Source organism: Podarcis filfolensis (genome assembly GCF_964270895.1).
Source record: "Podarcis filfolensis genome assembly, chromosome: 9".
NCBI lineage: Eukaryota > Metazoa > Chordata > Lepidosauria > Squamata > Lacertidae > Podarcis > Podarcis filfolensis.
In genome coordinates, this window is record NC_139610.1 from 4,495,908 (window position 1) to 4,515,117 (window position 19,210).

A 19,210-nucleotide genomic window follows, 5' to 3' on the forward strand; every position below is an offset into this window, starting at 1 on the left:
AAAATGCATGCTGGAAAGACTTTGTGCGTATGTGTGTGTTTTATTTATTGAAATCCAGATCATGTTTACAAAGTACCCCTAACCAGCAAAATGCTGTCACTAAATTCACCCGAATACAATCTCATACTTGATACAGCTTGCCTTTTAGGAGAAAAAAACATCAAATAAAGCTGCCAACATATTAAATAGGTTCAAGTTGAAATTTCAAATCATCATATAATAAAAAATATTTCCAACTCAACATCCCATTTTGCTCATAGTATTTATTACAAATAATAATTGGATGTAAAACCTATATGATTAGAAATGTTATTTATACTGTGAAGTAACACTACTGAGTTAATTGGGATTTACTCCCACGTAAGTGGATAGAGGATGTTGGTCGTCTTTTCTTGCATTGCATTTTGGAGTTTAAGCTCCACAGGTCAGGGATCTGTCATGTTGTGCAACTCTGTGCATAACTTCTTAGAAGTAGTTGTCATTGAATTGAGTGAGGCTCACAGATTTCAGTGAGAAATATTGGTATGCGCTTCATTCCACTGAAACCAATGAGACTTTGAAAGAGGTGTGGCTAACCTTCAGCTCTCCAAATATTGCTAAGCAAAAGCTTCCATAATTGAGCATACTGGCTGGAGTTCATGGGAGTCAAGGCTCAGCCATGTCCTTAGCCATGGTTCCACAACCTCCTTGGCTGTACCCCCTTACCAGGTCCAGGAGCTACCAGCCATCACTGATGGTTAACACTGCCCCATTGGGTGGTGTCATGCAGCGAAAATGGCAACCTGAGAACTGTGTGAGTTCCACAGCACAGACAAACTGCTTCCCATTATGCTTGTTTTTAAGCTGCAAGAAATCCAAAAGTATATAGTTACTATCAATTTAATTGGGAAGTGGAGCGGGCAAATGCCACAGTATCCAGTTCCAACTTCTTACAGTTGTTACTTGCGTTATAGGAATATCATTGCCTGCCCACCCCGCCACCCCCCGCCTTGCATTCCAATCTCACAAACAGCTATAGAGTATTTGACTTTTAAAAAATGATTTTCTTGTTTTGCACTTGTATAGTCAAAAGCGTAACGATAATCCTATTAAAGATCTTGTGTCATGGAGGAGGGGGGTCGGCTCAGCGTGTGCTGGGCTGGAAGCTTGCTGCCATTGGCTGGATGCGAAGCAGAATAGGAGGGGCTTTGGGATGGGGCAGGATTTATTACTTGTTATAGTTAGAGCAGGGAATTCTTCTGTGGGAAATGCCCAGTGGTTGCGGCTGCTGATGATCTCACATCGACAGCAGTGCAGTGCTGAGTGAGGAAGGGTGACCCAGGAATTGAGGACTGAGAAAAATACAGCAAGCAGATGAAGAGAGGGAGCAGAGGAGGAGAAGCGTTTGCCAGAGCAGCAGGCAGAGCAGCAAAGGGAAGGCAGGAGCTGAGAGAGAGCGGACGGCTCATGCCGAATGCCTTCCAGATGCACTGAAACCACCAACGAACCTTTGGGAATGGCTACAAGGACTGCTTGCTGCCTGTAGAGCAAGGGTTGTGGACTGACTCTGTGTGTGTGTGTGTGTGAGTGTGTGGCAGGGGGAGAGAACGAGAGAACTTCACAGCACTCTTGATTAAAATGTTAAGTTGTGCATAACAGATTTGGCAAGACAGCCTGAGAAATGCTGCTGCAAGAGACTCTGGCGTGTAAATCACAGCCACTGATGCATATAGGACAGCCTGCTCTGGCATAAGGGTGGAGAATAAAGGAATGGAGGCAATGCAGAGAATATTGGAATAAAGGTCTGCATTGGGTCGTTGGATTTAATAAGGAGGAGGTGGCGCTGAAAGAAGTCAGCCTCACATGAATGGTGGACTTGACACGAGGTGCTGTGCTGAATTCTGAGAGATGCTAGACATTAAATCTGACAACTGTGCAAAGAGAGACCATGGAGAAATCAAGTAGTGAGGATTCCTCAATTCACCGGAGTCCATCTTTGGATAGCAAGGATTCAGACTTTGCTAAACCTTCTACCTCAGGCAGGCAGTTTGGCCGAGGCTTCACTGCCGGAGCTTTCTATGGTACCACAGGATCGAACACACAGAGCCATACCGCAGCTGCAGCTGGGACTGGTGTCAAAAGTGACAAATACAATGCACCCAAAGGCAGCAAATACGTGGTTTTTTATCTGGATCTATCATTTGTTTTCCTTTTAGAATTTAAGAAGTGCAGCATGGCGAGGGGCTGCTTGTGTTGTTTGAAATACATGATGTTCCTTTTCAATTTAATATTTTGGGTGAGTACTGCATTTTTATATTCTTAATTAAGAGCTCCATTTCCCTACTGCATCGTGAGCACAGTATATTTTAAGATTTCCCCCTCCTTTCTTTTACCTGCATGGAATATTTATGGAGCTGAATCCATGTCGTATGCTAGAGGGGAAAATGCAAAATTCTCATATCTTTTGGGTTTCATTTTGACAAGATTTATTTGCAGTAAACTGTGTGTTGAGCAGGCTGTATTAAAGAAAACAGAACCTTTCTCTTAGCCAAATTATTCATACCGACATGGTGGCATCTGTTTTAATATTACCTCAAGCTGCTGTAAGTATTTCTAAGCCGTTGCTATTAATCTGGCTCACTTTCCTAACAGAGAAAAAAAGTGGGGTTTTTTTTAGTATGAATGAGATTTAGTCTCCAACCGTCACTATTTTTAAAACCAAGATTCTTAATATGGTCAGTGAAAATGACAAACAATAAGGACTTTTGAGCTACTGTTACTCACATTGGCAAATTGGAGGGCCTGCTTTTTTGTGGGACCAAAATTGATTTTCCTTGGTTAGCAAGCCAGGTGGCGTGAGGAATGGCAGCAATGCTTCAGTAAGCAAATTTGAGAACTCCTAGCAGCTACTATGATCTAAATGATGTCATGTGCACTTGGAAAATCAGGCTGTTGATGCCAGTCAGCAAATAATTTTTGTTTAGAACTAATTCACAATTTATGATCTGTCTTGGTTTCCTTCACCAAAACCAAAGTTTATCAGGTTTGAATGATTAGGAAAAGGAATTATGAGCATTCTAATGGTAAACTTATGCATGTGAGCTTGAGGAACAATTATTCAAGGCAGACATCTAGATACAAAAATGGTCCCATTGCATTATTATCCTTTTTTGAGTTTTATAGTAAACCAGCATTGTTTGAGTTAAACTAGTTTGTTTCTTGGCAGCTGGTTTTTCTGTGTGATTGACTCAGTTTATCTTTTGAAGGCCAGATGCACTGTGAGAACTGGGCAGGTATTCCTGAATAATTGCATTTCAATAGTTAATGGACTGGAGGCAGGTGCAGGAATCTGCTTTAAAGACAACTCTATAAGTAAAATATTTAACCACTTATAAATGCCTTATATTCAAATGCCTTCATTATTTGCCGCTCTGAGCCCGGCCTTGGCTGGGGAGGGCGGGGTATAAAAATAATAATAATAATTATTATTATTATTATTATTATTATTATTATTATTATTATTATTATTTGTGTTTGCTTTACCCCATAAATAGCAGAAACTCACCCCACTCACTTCTAGATTTATTTTATAGGAAATTTTTGAACCTAAAATTCCTGAATCATGTCTGTTTGAAGTTACATTGCTAATTCCATGTATTGCTAAGGTGTGTGTGTTATCTAGTGTGTTATCTTTGTGAACCATTGCATTTTGTTAAATTACAGTCACTATGGGACGAATTGCTTGAAAGGCATCTAAATTAAAACTCAGGTATTTATAGCTATGGTACATTAAATCTATATGCGCACAAGTTGGGGTGAGGGGCTGAGCTCATGGCTGGTAAAATTGTTTGAAGTTTCCTCTTAAACCACTTTCCCCGTTGAAGAGGGAAAGTGAGTCTCAGTTTAAATTTTACAACCAAAATGTAAAGCAGCCTAGGCCCACGATGAACAGGTCCGGATGGAGGGAGGTAGCATAGTCCGGCCCAGCGCTTCTCTCCATGGGCATCAGGAGAACTCACCGGCCAAGCACTGTGTGGGTCCCACTTGGCTCCAGGCGCCCCCCCCCCCGCTCTGGTGGCATCGGTGGCTTTCCCACCCCGGGCACTGGCAACCCACGCTATGCTGCTGTTCTTAAGTGGTCAACAGCTCTTATTGAGCTCCCATGAAACTTATGAAAAGTAAGCAGGCTGGCATGCAACAAAACTTGCTTATCTCTGGGGTTGTCTGGTTCATTACCGCTGCAATGCTTCTGGGCCTTCAGTTTAGCACCCACTCCTGTATGAGTGTAGGCCTTTCCTTTCTCCCACATGAATGGATGACTGTCATTCACTGCAAGGGAAGAGAGTACAGAGCTGTATTCCAGAACAGAGTTGCAGTAGGGGCAAAGCCTGACCTGATGGTCAGTGGCCCAGCATATGGATTGCAGTGCGTCTCCTCTCCCGCCTGAAGGCAGCACGGGGAGTCATAGCATGCTTCTGGCACTCCTTCGTTCCATGGCAAAAAGGTAGGTGTTAGGTTGGAGAGGGGGCAATGCAATTTCATTCGGTCCAAAGACTTGTAGGATTGCTGTGATGAATAGGTTGACACAAGAGCTAGTAAAAATGTAGACTAGAAATGTTGCAAGACCATCTGGCATAGAAGTTCCAGCAGAGAAATGTTATCCACCTTTCACAGCACTCTGATCATTTGATACCTCTCCTAAACTTTTTTGTATACTCTCAGATCCAATGAAAAACTCCTCATGCTTACCTCAGAGTCTATGCACTCCACCACTTCTATAGTGATGCCTTCGATCCTCCACTTCTATCACTTCCAGGTACCCCAAGATCTCTTGCTCCCTCAAACAGCTCTGCAGTTCTTTATGCCTGGAACTGCTTTCCAGAACACCTGCATGGTGGCACCTCTCTCTTGCTTCTAATTCAACCTCAAATTGCACCTTTTCTCTGAAGCTTTGGCACAACACACAATCCCCATGACTTAATGTAACTAAACATAACTTTCTCCCTGGGTTGGTTCAGACCAGGAAGGGGATGGGGAGTGCAGCTGCTGGCTACACGTGCTTTACTCCCTTGTGCAAAATTCTCATTTGTGGGGAGGCTTCAAAAATTATTCAGTTTACTGCTAGGACTGAGGGGAGTTGTAGTTCAGTAACATCTGGAAGACCAAAGGCTTCCCCATCAGGTTTAATTCAATACCAAATATCTTAACCAGAATCCTAGTATTGTATCTTTCTTTCCCTGTGCAAACACCTTTTAGGAGAGCATTGTATCAGAGTGAAAAAACATACGTAGATGAGATCCCCAGGGAAGTAAATGGGGGCTGGACTAAATTTTACTGGAGGACTTATCAGGGGTGATGGTGAAGGAACAGGGCAGTTGCCCAGGGCCCCACACTTTGAGGGGTGGAGGAGTCTTGTACAAAATCCTGCCGGCATTCTTATAGTCAGTCATTCTCAGTCTACCTTGTATTTATCTTAGGAGTATTGCAAGCAAGTCCCTCCCTACAGAAACACTTGCAGAAGACGGGCCCATCTTCACCAGTAGTACACTAGTAGTTCATTCGCCAAGATCCACCGTCATGCTTTTTTTCTGCACGTGCCCAGTTCACTCAGGGCAGCAGGAGGAGGCAGCTGTCAATTTGTTTTAGTAAGAGTGGAAAGGAGAAGAGATCCACCTGGGAAGACAACCTAGATCTTCTGAAATTTCAGAATAGAATAGGATAGAGTCTGGTCAGACAGGTCTCACAAAACAAGCTCAACAAGAATAAAAGAAAACTCATTTAAACTTTTTACAGGTGGTATCTCTACTAGCCGGAATAATAAAAACAGGTGAAACCAAATGTTAGAGAGGATGTAATGTGATTGGAACATATTACCACATGTGGTGGTCATGTGATAATGTGTATTCATTCTGGAAAAAAATATCTTCAAACAATCTCAATAATAATTAAATTTGAAGTGCCACTGTTTCCTAAACTTGCTCTTCTTTTGATTTTTGATACGAATCTTCCTATTAGGGTTTCCAGAGAACTCATTATTCATCTTTTTTCTGTCACCAGATTAGTGATCTCAGAACATACATAGCCAACAGTTGCAGGGAGAAGGTCAGGTGGGTTAAAGCTCAGAATGATCTCAGGGTTGCAAGGAAAGCTACAAAAAAGGGGAGGGGTTCTTCGGTGACGTGTTCAAAACAAGAAGAAGGACAAGCAAGTAGTAGGTCCTCTGAGTGCAAAAGACAGAAATGCTATTGGTTGACAAAGAGGAAGTGGGACTGCTCAACACCTACTTTGCCTCTGTCTTCACCCAAAAGCACAGCAGTGCCCAACTTGGTGATAACAGACTAAATGATGCAAGGAAGGAACTGCAGCTCAAGAAAGGAAAAGAGATAAGGGAACACCTAGCTACTTCAAACAAATTAAATCTTCAGGGCCCGATGAGCTGCTCCCAAGGGTACTAAAGGAGCTTGCGGATGTAATCTTAGAGCCTCTGTCTATAATCTCTGATAATTCTTGGAGGACAGGTGAGGTCCCTGCAGACTGGAGGTGACCAAATGTTGTCCCCATCTTCAAGAAGGGGAAAGAAGACGACACAGGTAACTACTGACCTGTCAGCTTGATGTTGATACTGTAGACGCAGCGTATCTCGATTTCCGTAAGGCTTTTGATAGAGTCCACCATGATATTTTTGCAGAGAAGCTGGTTGACGGACCAAACCTAATAAATCGTTCCTCGTCATCCCAGAAAAAAGTGACAAGTGAGGGTCACACAGGGTTCTGTTATTGTTCAACATCTTTATAAACAACTTGGACAAAGGGATTGAGGGGATTTTTTATCAAATAAGCAGATGACATCAAACTGAAAGGGGTTGATAATGCTGCAGAAGATAAAATTGGGATTCAATGTGACTTTAACATATTGGAGAGCTGAGCCAAAAGTAACAACCTGAATTTAAACAGGACAAATGAAAGGTTCTGCACTTATTGGGTCATCTGGCTTGCCAGTATGCAGAGGGGATCTAGGGGTCTTAGTAGGCCACAAGCTGAACATGAGTCAACGGTGTGATGCAGCAGTAAAAAAAAAGGTAATGCTATTCTAGGTTGCATCAAGTATGGTTTCCAGATCAAGGGAAGTAATAGTCACACACTATTCTGCCTTGGTCAGACCCCACCTGGAGTCCTGTGTCCAGTTCTGGGCACCACAGTTTAAGAAAGAGATTGGCAAGCTGGAGGAGGGTGACCAAGATGAAGAAGAGTCTTAGGAGGAACAGTTAAGGCAGTTGGGCATGTTTAGCCTGGGGAAGAGAAGACTAAAAGGAGATCCAGTGTGGTGTGGTGGTTAAGAGCAGTAGTCTCGTAATCTGGGGAACCAGGTTTGCGTCTCCGCTCCTCCACATGCAGCTGCTGGGTGACCTTGGGCCAGTCACACTTCTCTGAAGTCTCTCAGCCCCACTCACCTCACAGAGTGTTTGTTGTGGGGGAGGAAGGGAAAGGAGAATGTTAGCCGCTTGGAGACTCCTGAAGGGGAGTGAAAGGCGGGATATCATATCCAAACTCTTCTTCTTCTTCTTCTTCATATAACCATCTTCAGATATCTAAGGGGCTGTAACATGGAAGAGGGAGCAAGCTTGTTTTCTCCTGCTCTTGAGGGTAGGACTCGAAACAATGGATTCAAGTTACAAGAAAGGAGATTCCAGCTAAACATCAGGAAGAACTTTCTGACATTAAGAGCAGTTCGGCAGTGCAACGGACTCCCTTGGGAGGTGGTGGACTCTCCTTCCTTTAAGGTTTTTAAGCTGAGGTTGGATGGCTTGGATAGCTGTCTGTCAAGAATGCTTTAGTTGAGATTCCTCCACTGCAGGGCGTTGGACTAATAACCCTTGAGTTATCCCTTTGAACTCTGCAATTCTGTGCTTCTCCTTTCAAAAAACTGTGCCACACCAAGCAGCCAACACTCAGAAGCTCTGCCCCATCTGCCACTACCTGCATGCCTGGTATTGGAGAGGGTAGCCCGAAATATGTGGAGAACATGGCTGTGTGGCAGTTTCACCCTATTTTTGTACTGGAAAATCTTTGAATTTGAGGCAGTAAACTTGGGGAATCTTTTTTTTTTTTAAGTACCGCAGAGCTTTAGCATTTTTATGCTGCTCCGTGTGGTTCTTAGCAGTTGTTCTTTGGCCATCTGGTATTGCTTTCTTTAAGAGATTAGAAAAGTCTGAGCTGAGGGATAAGGAAGCTTATGGTATTTAATTGTGTGGTCGTGGTGGTGATTTACACTGTATTCATCTTAAGTGCATAATATGTTTGGCTAAAAAAACCCAAAAAACAAAATCTATTCAACGCTGTTCTGCTTTAATTTGCCTCTAATGAGCAAAACTGCAAATTCTCCAATGCAATCCCACGGTCGCCATAATGAAGTATTGCTTTTAGTTTATATAGATAACAGTGTTAGCTTGACAAAAGGTAATGGATAAACATGTCCTACTTTCAATGTTAGGGCTAGTGGGGTTTACCAGGTTGATTCAGAGCTTAATTCAATGCTTTGGAAAACAGTCCAATTCATAATTTATTTTGTTTTATTTATTTATTTATTTTGAGACAAAAACACCACTTTGGCTGTCACCGTTGGAAGTCATAGCGGTAAAAGAAAAGAATATGATAGAAGGTTGAAAACTTACAGAAATTTATTAAAACAAGAGGGAGGAGAGTTTAAATTAAAAGAATTTAAGGATTTATCAGGAAAGTAAAATGGATACAATATCTGAATGAGGTATTTAGGAAAGATAGGATATGAGGATTTGAGGAACAAATATCACAATTGGAGAGATATGTATTGGAATGTAATGTTAAAGTGCTATCTAAAATGTATAAGATATTACTAGAATGGGAGACAAAGGATGAGCAAGTAAAACCTTCAGTGACACATTGGGCAATAGATATTGGTTATAATATAAATATGGAAGCGTGGTACCGATTGTGGAATACTGATACAAAATTTACAGCATGCTATGGTTTAAGAGAAACCTACATGAAAATTTTATGTGGATGTTATCTAACACCGAGTAAATTGGCAAAAATGTATAAATCAAAATCAAATAAGTGTTGGAAATGCAGAGAGAAAGAAGGTACTTTCCATCATATGTGGTGGTCTTGTAAGTTAAGTTAATTTAGAATATGCAGGAAATGATAAAAATAAATTTTAGAAACTGCAGAAAAAGGAAAAAGGAAGTCGAGTTTTGAAATTTTAAAATGACTGTAAAACTATTGAAATGTATATAACTGAAAATCATTTTTTTTCCCAAAAGGAAAACAGTCCAATTCGTCTTGGACCAATTCACAGGTTGCTTGATTTGGCTTTGTGCCTCTCATCAGTTACCATAGGAGTATTTTAAAGTGGCTATAGCTCCTTTGCTTTTTGACAGAATGGATGAAATTTGCAGAGATAGTAGTTGCTTCTGAGTGGTAGACAAAATATTTGCCTTACTGGTTTCACATAGTTTTTTGATACAGAAGTTTTTTTAGCATGGCAACAGAGAGAAACCTGGATGGGTATTTTGCTGGAAAGACATCAAATATGGTAATTGCTATGGTAAATATTTTTGGTCCATGAAGCAAAGTCTCTTTTAAGACAATTTGCATCATCCTCTTCTCCAGATCTCTCTCAAAATATGTATTAAATATGAATTGAATAACTTACGTTCTCCTAAAGCTAAATTCGTGTGTGCAAGTGTGGGAAAGAGGTGAAACACTAGGTAAGATTTCTGTGTTTCATTTAAAACAACAACAAAATAGAAATTATATTCTATTCATTAAAGGAGAACACAATACAGTGTATACAACACTAAATAAATATAAATTTTCAAAAATATTATTCTTCGTATATAATTTAAAATAATTTGAATTTGAATCCTTTTCCTTGAAGTTGGATCTCCCACTGCTAGATATGCAGCAAGAGGAAACTGTTTCAAAATAGTTGCAGCTGGAAGAAGTTAAGAGTGTTATTCACAAAATGAAGATTGGGAAAGTGCTAGGGCCTGATTGTTTTCCTGTTGAATGGTACAAAATATATTCAGATTTACTTGTCCCTAAGGTGCTTTGGTTTCATCAACTTTAGTGTATGATACATATATGTCTGTTATACTTAAGCCTGGCAAACACCATGCTAATTGTGCAAATGATAGGCCAATCTCTTTAATTCACATACATTTTAATATATTAACAGCAATTTTCGTTAATATGAAGCAGTGGTTTTTGGAATTAATTGGAATCTGTATAATTAGCAAAACTGTGGTAATATTGGGTAAATATTGGAAAATTAATAAAAATATTTTTTAAAAAAACATTAAGTAGTGATGTCCACAGTAGCACATTCAGATCAAGTGGTTTTTATTTGACATAAAGAGTGGCAGGTCACCTAAAATTGGTAGCCAACCTGGTGGCCTGGAATAGTCCTAGAACGTATCCAGCTGCATTTGTTTTTTCGGGTGCTGAAAATGCATTTGACAAAGTATATTGGCAGTATGTTGGTTACTTTGGAAAAGTTTGGATTTCCTCAATAATTTATGAAGTGGATTAGAATTTTATACTTCCTAAATTGTGAGTAAGAGCACATTGTAGTCTTTCAGATCCACTGGGTTTGGAGCAGGGTACAAGACATAGCTGTCATTTGTCTCCACTGATGTTTGATTTATATTGGAACCACCGGCATGTGAAATCAGATGGAAAAGGGAGAGATCTGGTTGTGTTCATTTACAAGTGGAATTCAAAATAGGTTTATTACTCTTCATTAGTTGACCAGAATTAATAAAAACAATAGTTTTTGTAGAATTTCAGGATATACAATTAATTGGTCAAAATATGAATTAATCCCAGCGGGCAATTGTAGGTTACTTATTTTATATACAAACTGGTGATTTTGTTGGTGCCCAGAGTTTTTCACATATATAGACATATTTCATATATATATGTGTGTGTGTGTGTGTGTATGTGTGTGTGTGTGTATATATGTGTATGTATATATATATATATATATATATATATATATATATATATATATATGAGAGAGACATTTTGGTTCTGAGAGATATTTCTTGAAGGATTAAACTGAATTTGAATGGGTTGGGAAAGGAGTTGTTTTTACCTTCCTCATTATTTACTTTCCGTTGTGCATTTAATCTCTGGTAACACAGAGATTTGTGCGGATGGCGCTCTGGTCTAAACCACAGAGCCTAGGACTTGCCAATCAGAAGGTTGGCGGTTCGAATCCCCGTGACGGGATGAGCTCCCATTGCTCGGCCCCTGCTCCTGCCAATGTAGCAGTTCGAAGGCACGTCAAAGTGCAAGTAGATAAATAGGTACCGCTCTGGTGGGAAGGTAAACGGTGTTTCCGTGCTCTGCTCTGGTTTCGCCAGAAGCGGCTTAGTCATCTCCCTCGGCCAGTAAAGCGAGATGAGCGCCACAACCCCAGAGTCATCCACGACTGAACCTAACAGTCAGGGGTCCCTTTAACACAATTTGCCAGAACCTAGAATACCAAAGGTTAATTGAAGGAGCTTCCTGGGTTCTTCAAAGTATTGCTGTTATTAAATGAGCTGTCACTAGCTTAAAAAAATTAATTAAATATTATGCAAAAGATTATATGTTTGTCATGGCAAAGTTGGATCATAATACTAGTGTTGGATCCATAATTACAGTATTCCCCGTGATCACACTTATTGTATTTCCTCCGTTACCACAGGCCAAAATCCCTTGACTATCCCACAGCTCCACTACTTATGATAAAATGAGCCAATCTCCTGGTAAGCTCTCCGTGTTAATGGAGGTGGTTGGGCAGCCACTCCACAAAAAAGTGACACTGAACACAAAGAACTGTAACATCTATTACGCACTAGCAGGTACCCCCCCCCGGGGGGGGAGGTGATTGAGACAGTTGTGGTGGAACAACTGTGGACATTCTTGGATGAGACTGATGATCTGGATCCATTCTAGTCTGGCTTTGTGACCAAATCAGCCTTGGTCTCTTTCCTTCAAAGTCCATTTCAGTTTAATCCGGCCCCCTGTGGCAGTTTATTTCTTGGGGTAAAATTCTAAAAAAAACCTCAACAATGTTGGTCGGCCCTCACGGCCCTTCACTTCATCAGATCTGGCCCTCTTTGAAAAAAGTTTGGACACCACAGCTAGAAAGGAGGACACGGGTAGTGTAACCCTTTTCCTACTACCTGAACTCTTAGTGGCTTTTGATTCAATTGAAAGGATTGCCATACATTTGTATTTTCCTGGACACAGCCTCTTTTTCAGGCTTAAAATTTATGTCCGGGCATAATTTAAAAATGTGGCAAAACGCCCAGGTTTTTTTGTTTGTCAGCGTACGAGTGCTCGTCTGCCCACCCGGCCACAGGCATGCCAGCCTGTGTGTGTGTTTGTGCGAGTGTGTGAGAGGCAGAGGAAGAGGGGGAAAGAGCAGGAAGGAGGAGGACTAAGAGACATGCAGCATCCGACTGCAACGTCACTTCTCAATCAAAGCCCCCCAGGACAAAATCGGTAACAGCCCCCCTCCCCTTCCCTCCTCCTGACATGCCTCCTCTGCATCCCCCTCTCCTGCTCTCTTTTTCCATCCAACAATCTCTCCTACCCCCACAACCACCCTTCTCCCCCCCTTTGGAGGGCACCCTCCAGAAAATGAGGCTCAGGGAGACCCTCCTTTTCCCAGAGGCGGAGCTAGCTGCACATGCTGTGGGGGCAGGGCTAGCCACCCACGGCAAGCATCCCAGGGGGGCGGGGTGGCAGTCACCCCCCCCCCCAGGGATGACACCAGGGGTGGACCGCACCCACTGTACCCCCTTCCTCCGCCAGTGCCTTTCTCCCAAATGAAACTTAATGATTCACCAAATTTTTCACTCTATAAGACACACCAGACCATAAGACACGCCTAGTTTTTGGAAGAGGAAAACAAGAAAACAAATATTCTGAATCTCAGAAGCCAGAACGGCAAGAGGGATCGCAGCGCAGTGATTCCGCTGGCTGTCCTGGCTTATGGGATGAAGGCTCCCCTTGCCCGGGAGAGGCTGCGCACGGCTAAGGCTCCCCCAAGAGCCGCACTCCCTTCAAAGAGCATGTGGAGTGTGTGTGCGGCTTTTGGGGGCTTTTCCTCGAGGAGGGAGAAGAGCAGCCCTTCTCCCTCCTCGGGGAAAAGCCCCGAAGAGCCGTACACACACTCCACGTGGCTCTTTAAAGGGAGCGCTGAGCAGAGCCTTCCGCCTGCATTTGCTCCATAAGACGCACACACGTTTCCCCTTACTTTTTAGGAGGGGAAAAGTGTATCTTATAGAGCAAAAAATACGGTAATTCTCTTCCCTCCCTACTTTTCCTGCATCTCTGCTGTGCTCCCTGGGCTTTTTTTCCTAACTAGATTTCTGATTGCTTCTCCTTCGCTCACTCTGCCTTTCTCTGCTGCTGCATTCCCTTGCCCCCACCCCAGCCTCTCACCATTGTGTAGCTTTTTTAGTCTTTTGCCTCCTGCCTGGATGCCCCCCTCAACACTCCCCTTTCCTCCTCTGGACCCTCTTCCTTTCCTTTCCTTTCCTTCCTTCTGCCGGGGTCCCTCTTCCATTCACTCCCCTTTCTCCACTTCCCTGACTCCCTCATCCCCCCCAGGTCTTCCCCCTTCCCTTCTGCCACCCACTGCATCCCTTTTCTCCTCCCCTTCAAGTTCAGTGTTCTACCCCCTTCGCTACGGTGACTGCCCAGCCTCTGCCTAGCGACTTCCTGTGAGTGAGCGTCTCATCCAGGGTCTGTCCATCTCTTTAAACCTCTCTCTGCTCCAGTGATTTTATGTTTGTTTTATCATCATCATCATCATCATCTGTATGCCGCCTTTCCACACTTAAAAAAAAGCTCAAGGCAGCGTACAACATGACAAGATTTACATAATTACAAAAGTCATAAACAATAAATAAACTACATTAAAAAAAAATACACAGCCAAATGGAAAACAATTTCCACATAAATCAAACTCTGAAACTAAGAATACAGCATTAATATCACATTTTAAAATGACATAGATAAAAAATAACAACAAATAAAAACAACAACAACAACCAAAAACGGAGCCCTCTCTGCCCAGCCTCAGCGGCAGCAGTCCTTTATGGAGCCCGTCAGGCCCTGGCCTAGGCCAGGTGGTGAGTGGCAGGACTGGGGCCCCCAGGCGCTCAGCAGGGGAGTCCTCCTGGGCGGCAGTTTTAGGGCCATAACTGAGTGGCAGAGCATCCTCTCTGAATGCAGAAGCTCCCCCCCCCAGATTCAATCCCCAGCATCTCCAGGTGGGGCTGGGAAAAGAGCCCCTGCCTGAAGCCCTGGAGAGCTGCTGCCAGTCTGTGTAGACAAGACTGACCTAGAAGTTGGCCAGTGTGTCCTCTTTTGTTGCTCTTCAAAATACGGCAACCCTATAACTGACCATCACACCCTACTGGACCAATTTTGTAGGATAAGTATCAGTGGTCCTGTGTTCCATTGGCTCCTCTCCTACCTGCATGGTGGTGTTCAGCTCCCTGGTGCTTACACAATGGAGTCTCACAGGGCAACTGATGGGTCACCAGTGCTAGTCATCTCTGGGACCATGTATTTCAGACTGTGGTTTCACAAGCAACTCTGTAATGGGATGTGTACATGTTTCTTGTAGGATTTTGTGCACCCCCTTTCCTTTTTGGTTTCACAAAGGACGAGTGTGTGATTTTGTGCAAATTATTTTGTGTGTTAGCTGCCAATGCCAGCTTCCCTTCTGTGTACATAGAGCAGAGCTTTCAAAACTTTTCATGTTGGTGACACACTTTTTAGACATGCATCATTTTGTGACACGGTAATCCAGTTTTACTAGCAAACCAGGGGTTAAACTAGCCCCTTTCCAGTCCCAGGGAAGCGCAGGGAGCATATATGCGACACACCTATACACTGCAGCCGACACACCGTGTCACAACCCAGAGCTTGGAAAACTCTGACACAGAGCCTCCATCTGCAGTGGCAGTCTAACCTACATTATGCACAAGCTTCTGCATAGACAGTGTTAGAAAAGTGTGATATGCTGTGGTGTCTGGTGTGCTAACCTATTCATTCCCACAAAACCAGTTTTAAAAGAAAAGAAGGAAAAGTCTGTGCTCTGTTTGTAATATGGGTGCAAATATGTGCTTTCTTCTCTCCCTCCCTGTGCAAAAATGGCTCTCACCAGTATCACAGCCATGACCCCAATTTTCTCCCTTTCTTAAAAAATGCAGCAAGTTGTATTCCCAGGTCATGAAAAATATTAATCCATTGACACCCCATCTAGCAACAGTTGTTTGTTTGTTTGTTTTTAACAGACTGGGTCAGATAATAAATTCATACAGTCTGAAAGGTTTGGAAATAATTTCTTCTGTAGTGTTGTGTCTTTTGCTATGTCAACCCAAATACCAAAGTTAGAAACCTGCCCTCTCCATGTTACATAAGGTGGTCTGAGGAAGAAGGAAAGGGAAAAGTATACCTTTTCCAGTCTCCAGGACCAGCCCCCTCTGGTAGCTTTAAATCTCCATTTCTGTGTGACCAAAATGGGAGGGAGAGAAATGTATGAGTTCAAGGTTTGCTCAGGTGCTTTCCTGTCAGGTGCAATTCTGTATTGAGTCATTGTGTTTCCAAATTTATCTTGACAGCCTCAGGAGCTGGAACCTTAAAAACAAAGTCCTGGTGCCCTCAAGATTTTAACAAGATTATAGGGCTGTGCGTGTCAGGTTTTTTGTGTTGCCTTCTCCCTTTTTAGGATAAATCAAGAGATTTAAATGATTTGTTAATATATTTTAAACTGCAAGCTATACAATGAAATGACATGAAGAAATGGCCTGCTTTTGCTGCATGAAATATGAGGCTTTCATTTTAATACCTTGGAGCAGTTCACATTTTGTAATCTGCATGCAGCAGAGATGGCTTTTGGCATTTCAGTACATGGCTCCATATAATTGCAGGCATTATTTTTTTCACACTGTCCTCTTAAAATTCACTTACTTCAGCAAAAATATTTTAAAATTATTTGACATGCATTGTGCTTTTTGTAGCAGTTTTGTGTCTTGAGTTATATTTTAGGTTTCGAACTTCCATCTTGGTCAGCTCAAGAGCACTGGGCACGGAAACATTGATTCTTTTGCTTGCCTTGTAGAGAAGCTGGAGTATATAGATTGTTTTCTCCAGTGGAGCTTATTGATTTCACACATTGCTGTATTTGTCGTCATATTTACTGGAGCTGCTGCTTGCTAGTCTGCCTGCCTCGGTTATGTTTCTAGCCTTAAGAGAAACCATGCAGCTCACATGCTGCTTAGTTTCTGACTTATGGGTTGCAAGTAGCTCTGCCCACTAATTCACTGAGCTGAGCCAACCTTCCCAATTTAGGTTTAGCAATAACTAACGAAACAATACCCTCCCAGTTTAAAAGACTATGTATTGTTTAATTAGCCAAAGGCCTGGGAGAAGAGGAATGCTCTTGCCTGGCGCCTAAAGATATGGAATGATGGCACTGGGTGAGCCTCTCTGGGGAGAGCATTCCACAAGCGGGGAGCCACCACAGAAAAGGCCATGAAGAAGGGCCTCAGGTGATGATTGCAGGATCCAGGTCAGTTCGTATGGGGAGAGGTGGTCCATGAGGTATTGCGGTCCTGAACCATTTAAGCGATGCTTTTTTCTGTCAAGTGTGGCACTTACAGTAACAACATCATGGTGCAAACTGGCACCTTTTTTTCCTTTTTTTTTTAAAGCACTGTGTTTAAGCCTTTATAGGTCAAAGCCATCACTTTGAATTGGGCTCAGAAACTAATTGACAGACACTGCAATCGGGCCAGAATTGGCATTGTATGCTCAAACCGTCTCACGCAGGTGAGCAGATTGGCCACTGAATTCTGCCCCAGCTGAAGTTTCTGAACCGTCTTCGGAGACAGCCCCATGTAAAATGCATTGCAGTAATCAAAGCTAGAGGTTACCAGAGCATAGACGACAGAAGTTAGACTCTCCCTGTCCAGAAAGGGGTACAGCTGATGGAAGGCGCTCCATGCCACCGGGACCACCTGAGTCTTGAGTGACTGCGAAGGATATAGAAGTATCCCCAAGCTACATACCCGCTCCTTCAGAGGGTGTGTAACCCCAACAAGAGCAGGCCACCTCCCATCCATGTGGTCTAGAGAACCACCCACTAGCAGCATGAGGGATAAAGCTGAAACCTGTGACACCGCACATTGCAACAAGCCTGCCAGGTAGGTCGTCTCAGAGCCTTATGAGATGCTTATGATCGCACAGATCAAAGGTAAAGGCATGCTTCAAAGGAGGGCTTCTTGATTTGCCACTGACAGCCAAACTAAACATGATGCTAATGTATTTTTGCATTTAATAAACACATTTCTAAAAAGTGCAGGTGGTGGCCACTGGGCCCACCTGATAATCATCAAGATTAAAACAGGTGGGGAGGGGAGTTTTGACCTCACCAGCCATGATCCTGATGAAAATTCCTCAGTGGGAGCTTCTATTTCCTCCCAGTGCCAGTAGCAGGATCTCATGATTGATTCACATTAGAACTGCAGAGGAAAGGGTTAACAGCCCCCTTCTGACCTGGTTCCTTAGAATGACAGGATTGTATAGTTGTAAGGGACCCTGAGGGTCATCTAATTCAACCACCTGCGATCCTGATAATTTTTTCACTTTTCCTGTGATTTTATTCGTTTTAATTTATGTAATAGAACTTCTCCCAGAGAACTTTGAGTTATAAGGTGGGCTATAAATAAGTAACACCCCAGCTGCTATTTCCATTTTTAAAATATGCATGTTGTAAAGGGACATTTAACATTTAATTTGGCCCTCATCTTCTAATAACTCTGTGATATGAGAAGCCTGGCAGAATCAAAAAGGTAAATGAATGTCAAAGTTTCACGTAGGGGTATGTTGGGGGGGGGGGCATGGCTACTAACTGCAAAGCTAAATAAACGGCAGCATAATATTATGTCTCTGAACACGACGGTGTGAAAATTGCATTGAGAGACAGCCATAGGCTTTGGAACAGCAAAACACTGAGATCGGTAATGATTCCTGGATTTTTAGGATCTTAAAAGCAAGTCTGCACATTTGGATCTAAAAGAACAAATTGGAGACTCAATATATGAGGCTTCAGACAAGGCGTCAGACATGATATATCTAAAGGCAATGCTTACTTGTAAAAAGACAGGAAAGCAGCAGCAGTTATGGAGGCCAACAATGTCTACCTTGACAGAATTTGCCAAGCCCTAATGTGTGACTGGACCAATTGCATTGACACCACTTGCACAGACATTTGAAAACCTTTCTAATCAACTAACATACATATCTCAAAACAGAAATGAAGCACTGAATCTTGTCACCACTAATAAATCTGAAATACAATTATTACATAAGGCCACAGAGGATCTTGCCCAGAAGCTCGAGGAACAATTGGACATAAATAGAAGTAAAAAAATTCAAATCAGAGGCCTCACAGAGAATCAGGAAGAGGGAGATATGGCCCAATTGTTGGTGGATTGGAGGCTTACCTTAAATATAAATAACATCAGCACTCCATAACATCGGGGACTTAAAACATGAACAATCCAGCTTTGACATATTTCAAGACATTAGTCCAGCCACGATTGCCTGGCAACGTGATTTTCACCCTCATGCAGCTGCCCCGAAGGAGGTTGGCATTGCCTACCACCGGGGCTTTACTTTCATAGAGGGAGACAGTGGTGGTGAGTGACAAGCAACAAGCTGAAAATGTGGTAAAAGATCCTCATTGTTCATCATCAATGCACCCGGCTGACAAAGTGCCCCTCTGCAACTTAGAAAAGAGAACCCACCCACACACACACCCGGAACATCAAAAAATAAGAAAATCAAGACTCCACAAACTTGATCACTGTTGGTGTATGGCATGTGCCAAATGTGTGTAGCTCCCCAAGCATGTAGGTTTGTGGCAGTGCAGTTTGGTGCTGGAAGAAATTCCGTCAGACTCCAACTCTTTAGTCAGTTCAGTCCTTTACTGACAGGTTCAATATAGCATGCTGTCAGCATGGCCTCCCCGCAGAATTTTACAGGCAAACCATCATCATGAAGCAATGAATCTTTCATTGTCTTCAGAGCCCTACCACATCTCTCTGCCAGCCCATTCTCTTCGGAAGTGTGAGAGTTACCTAATCTATGAGAAATTCCTCTTTTTCTCAGGCAGTTGC

The 19,210-nt window shown here is 42.6% G+C and overlaps 1 protein-coding gene across 4 annotated transcripts in view; it reads left to right on the plus strand.

Moving 5' to 3' along the window:
* Positions 1-19,210, plus strand: part of TSPAN9 (tetraspanin 9) — a 124,710-nt gene that overhangs the window by 38,350 nt on the left and 67,150 nt on the right. For 2 of the 4 annotated variants that reach the window (XM_083630742.1, XM_083630743.1), the window contains exon 2: positions 2,196-2,275. In XM_083630742.1, the coding sequence (XP_083486868.1) occupies positions 2,213-2,275 (63 nt within the window). In that variant the 5' untranslated portion in view covers positions 2,196-2,212. Of the gene's footprint in view, positions 1-1,238; positions 2,276-4,701; positions 4,796-19,210 lie in introns of those variants that run through there. The other 2 variants (XM_083630744.1, XM_083630741.1) reach the window with 2 other exon arrangements.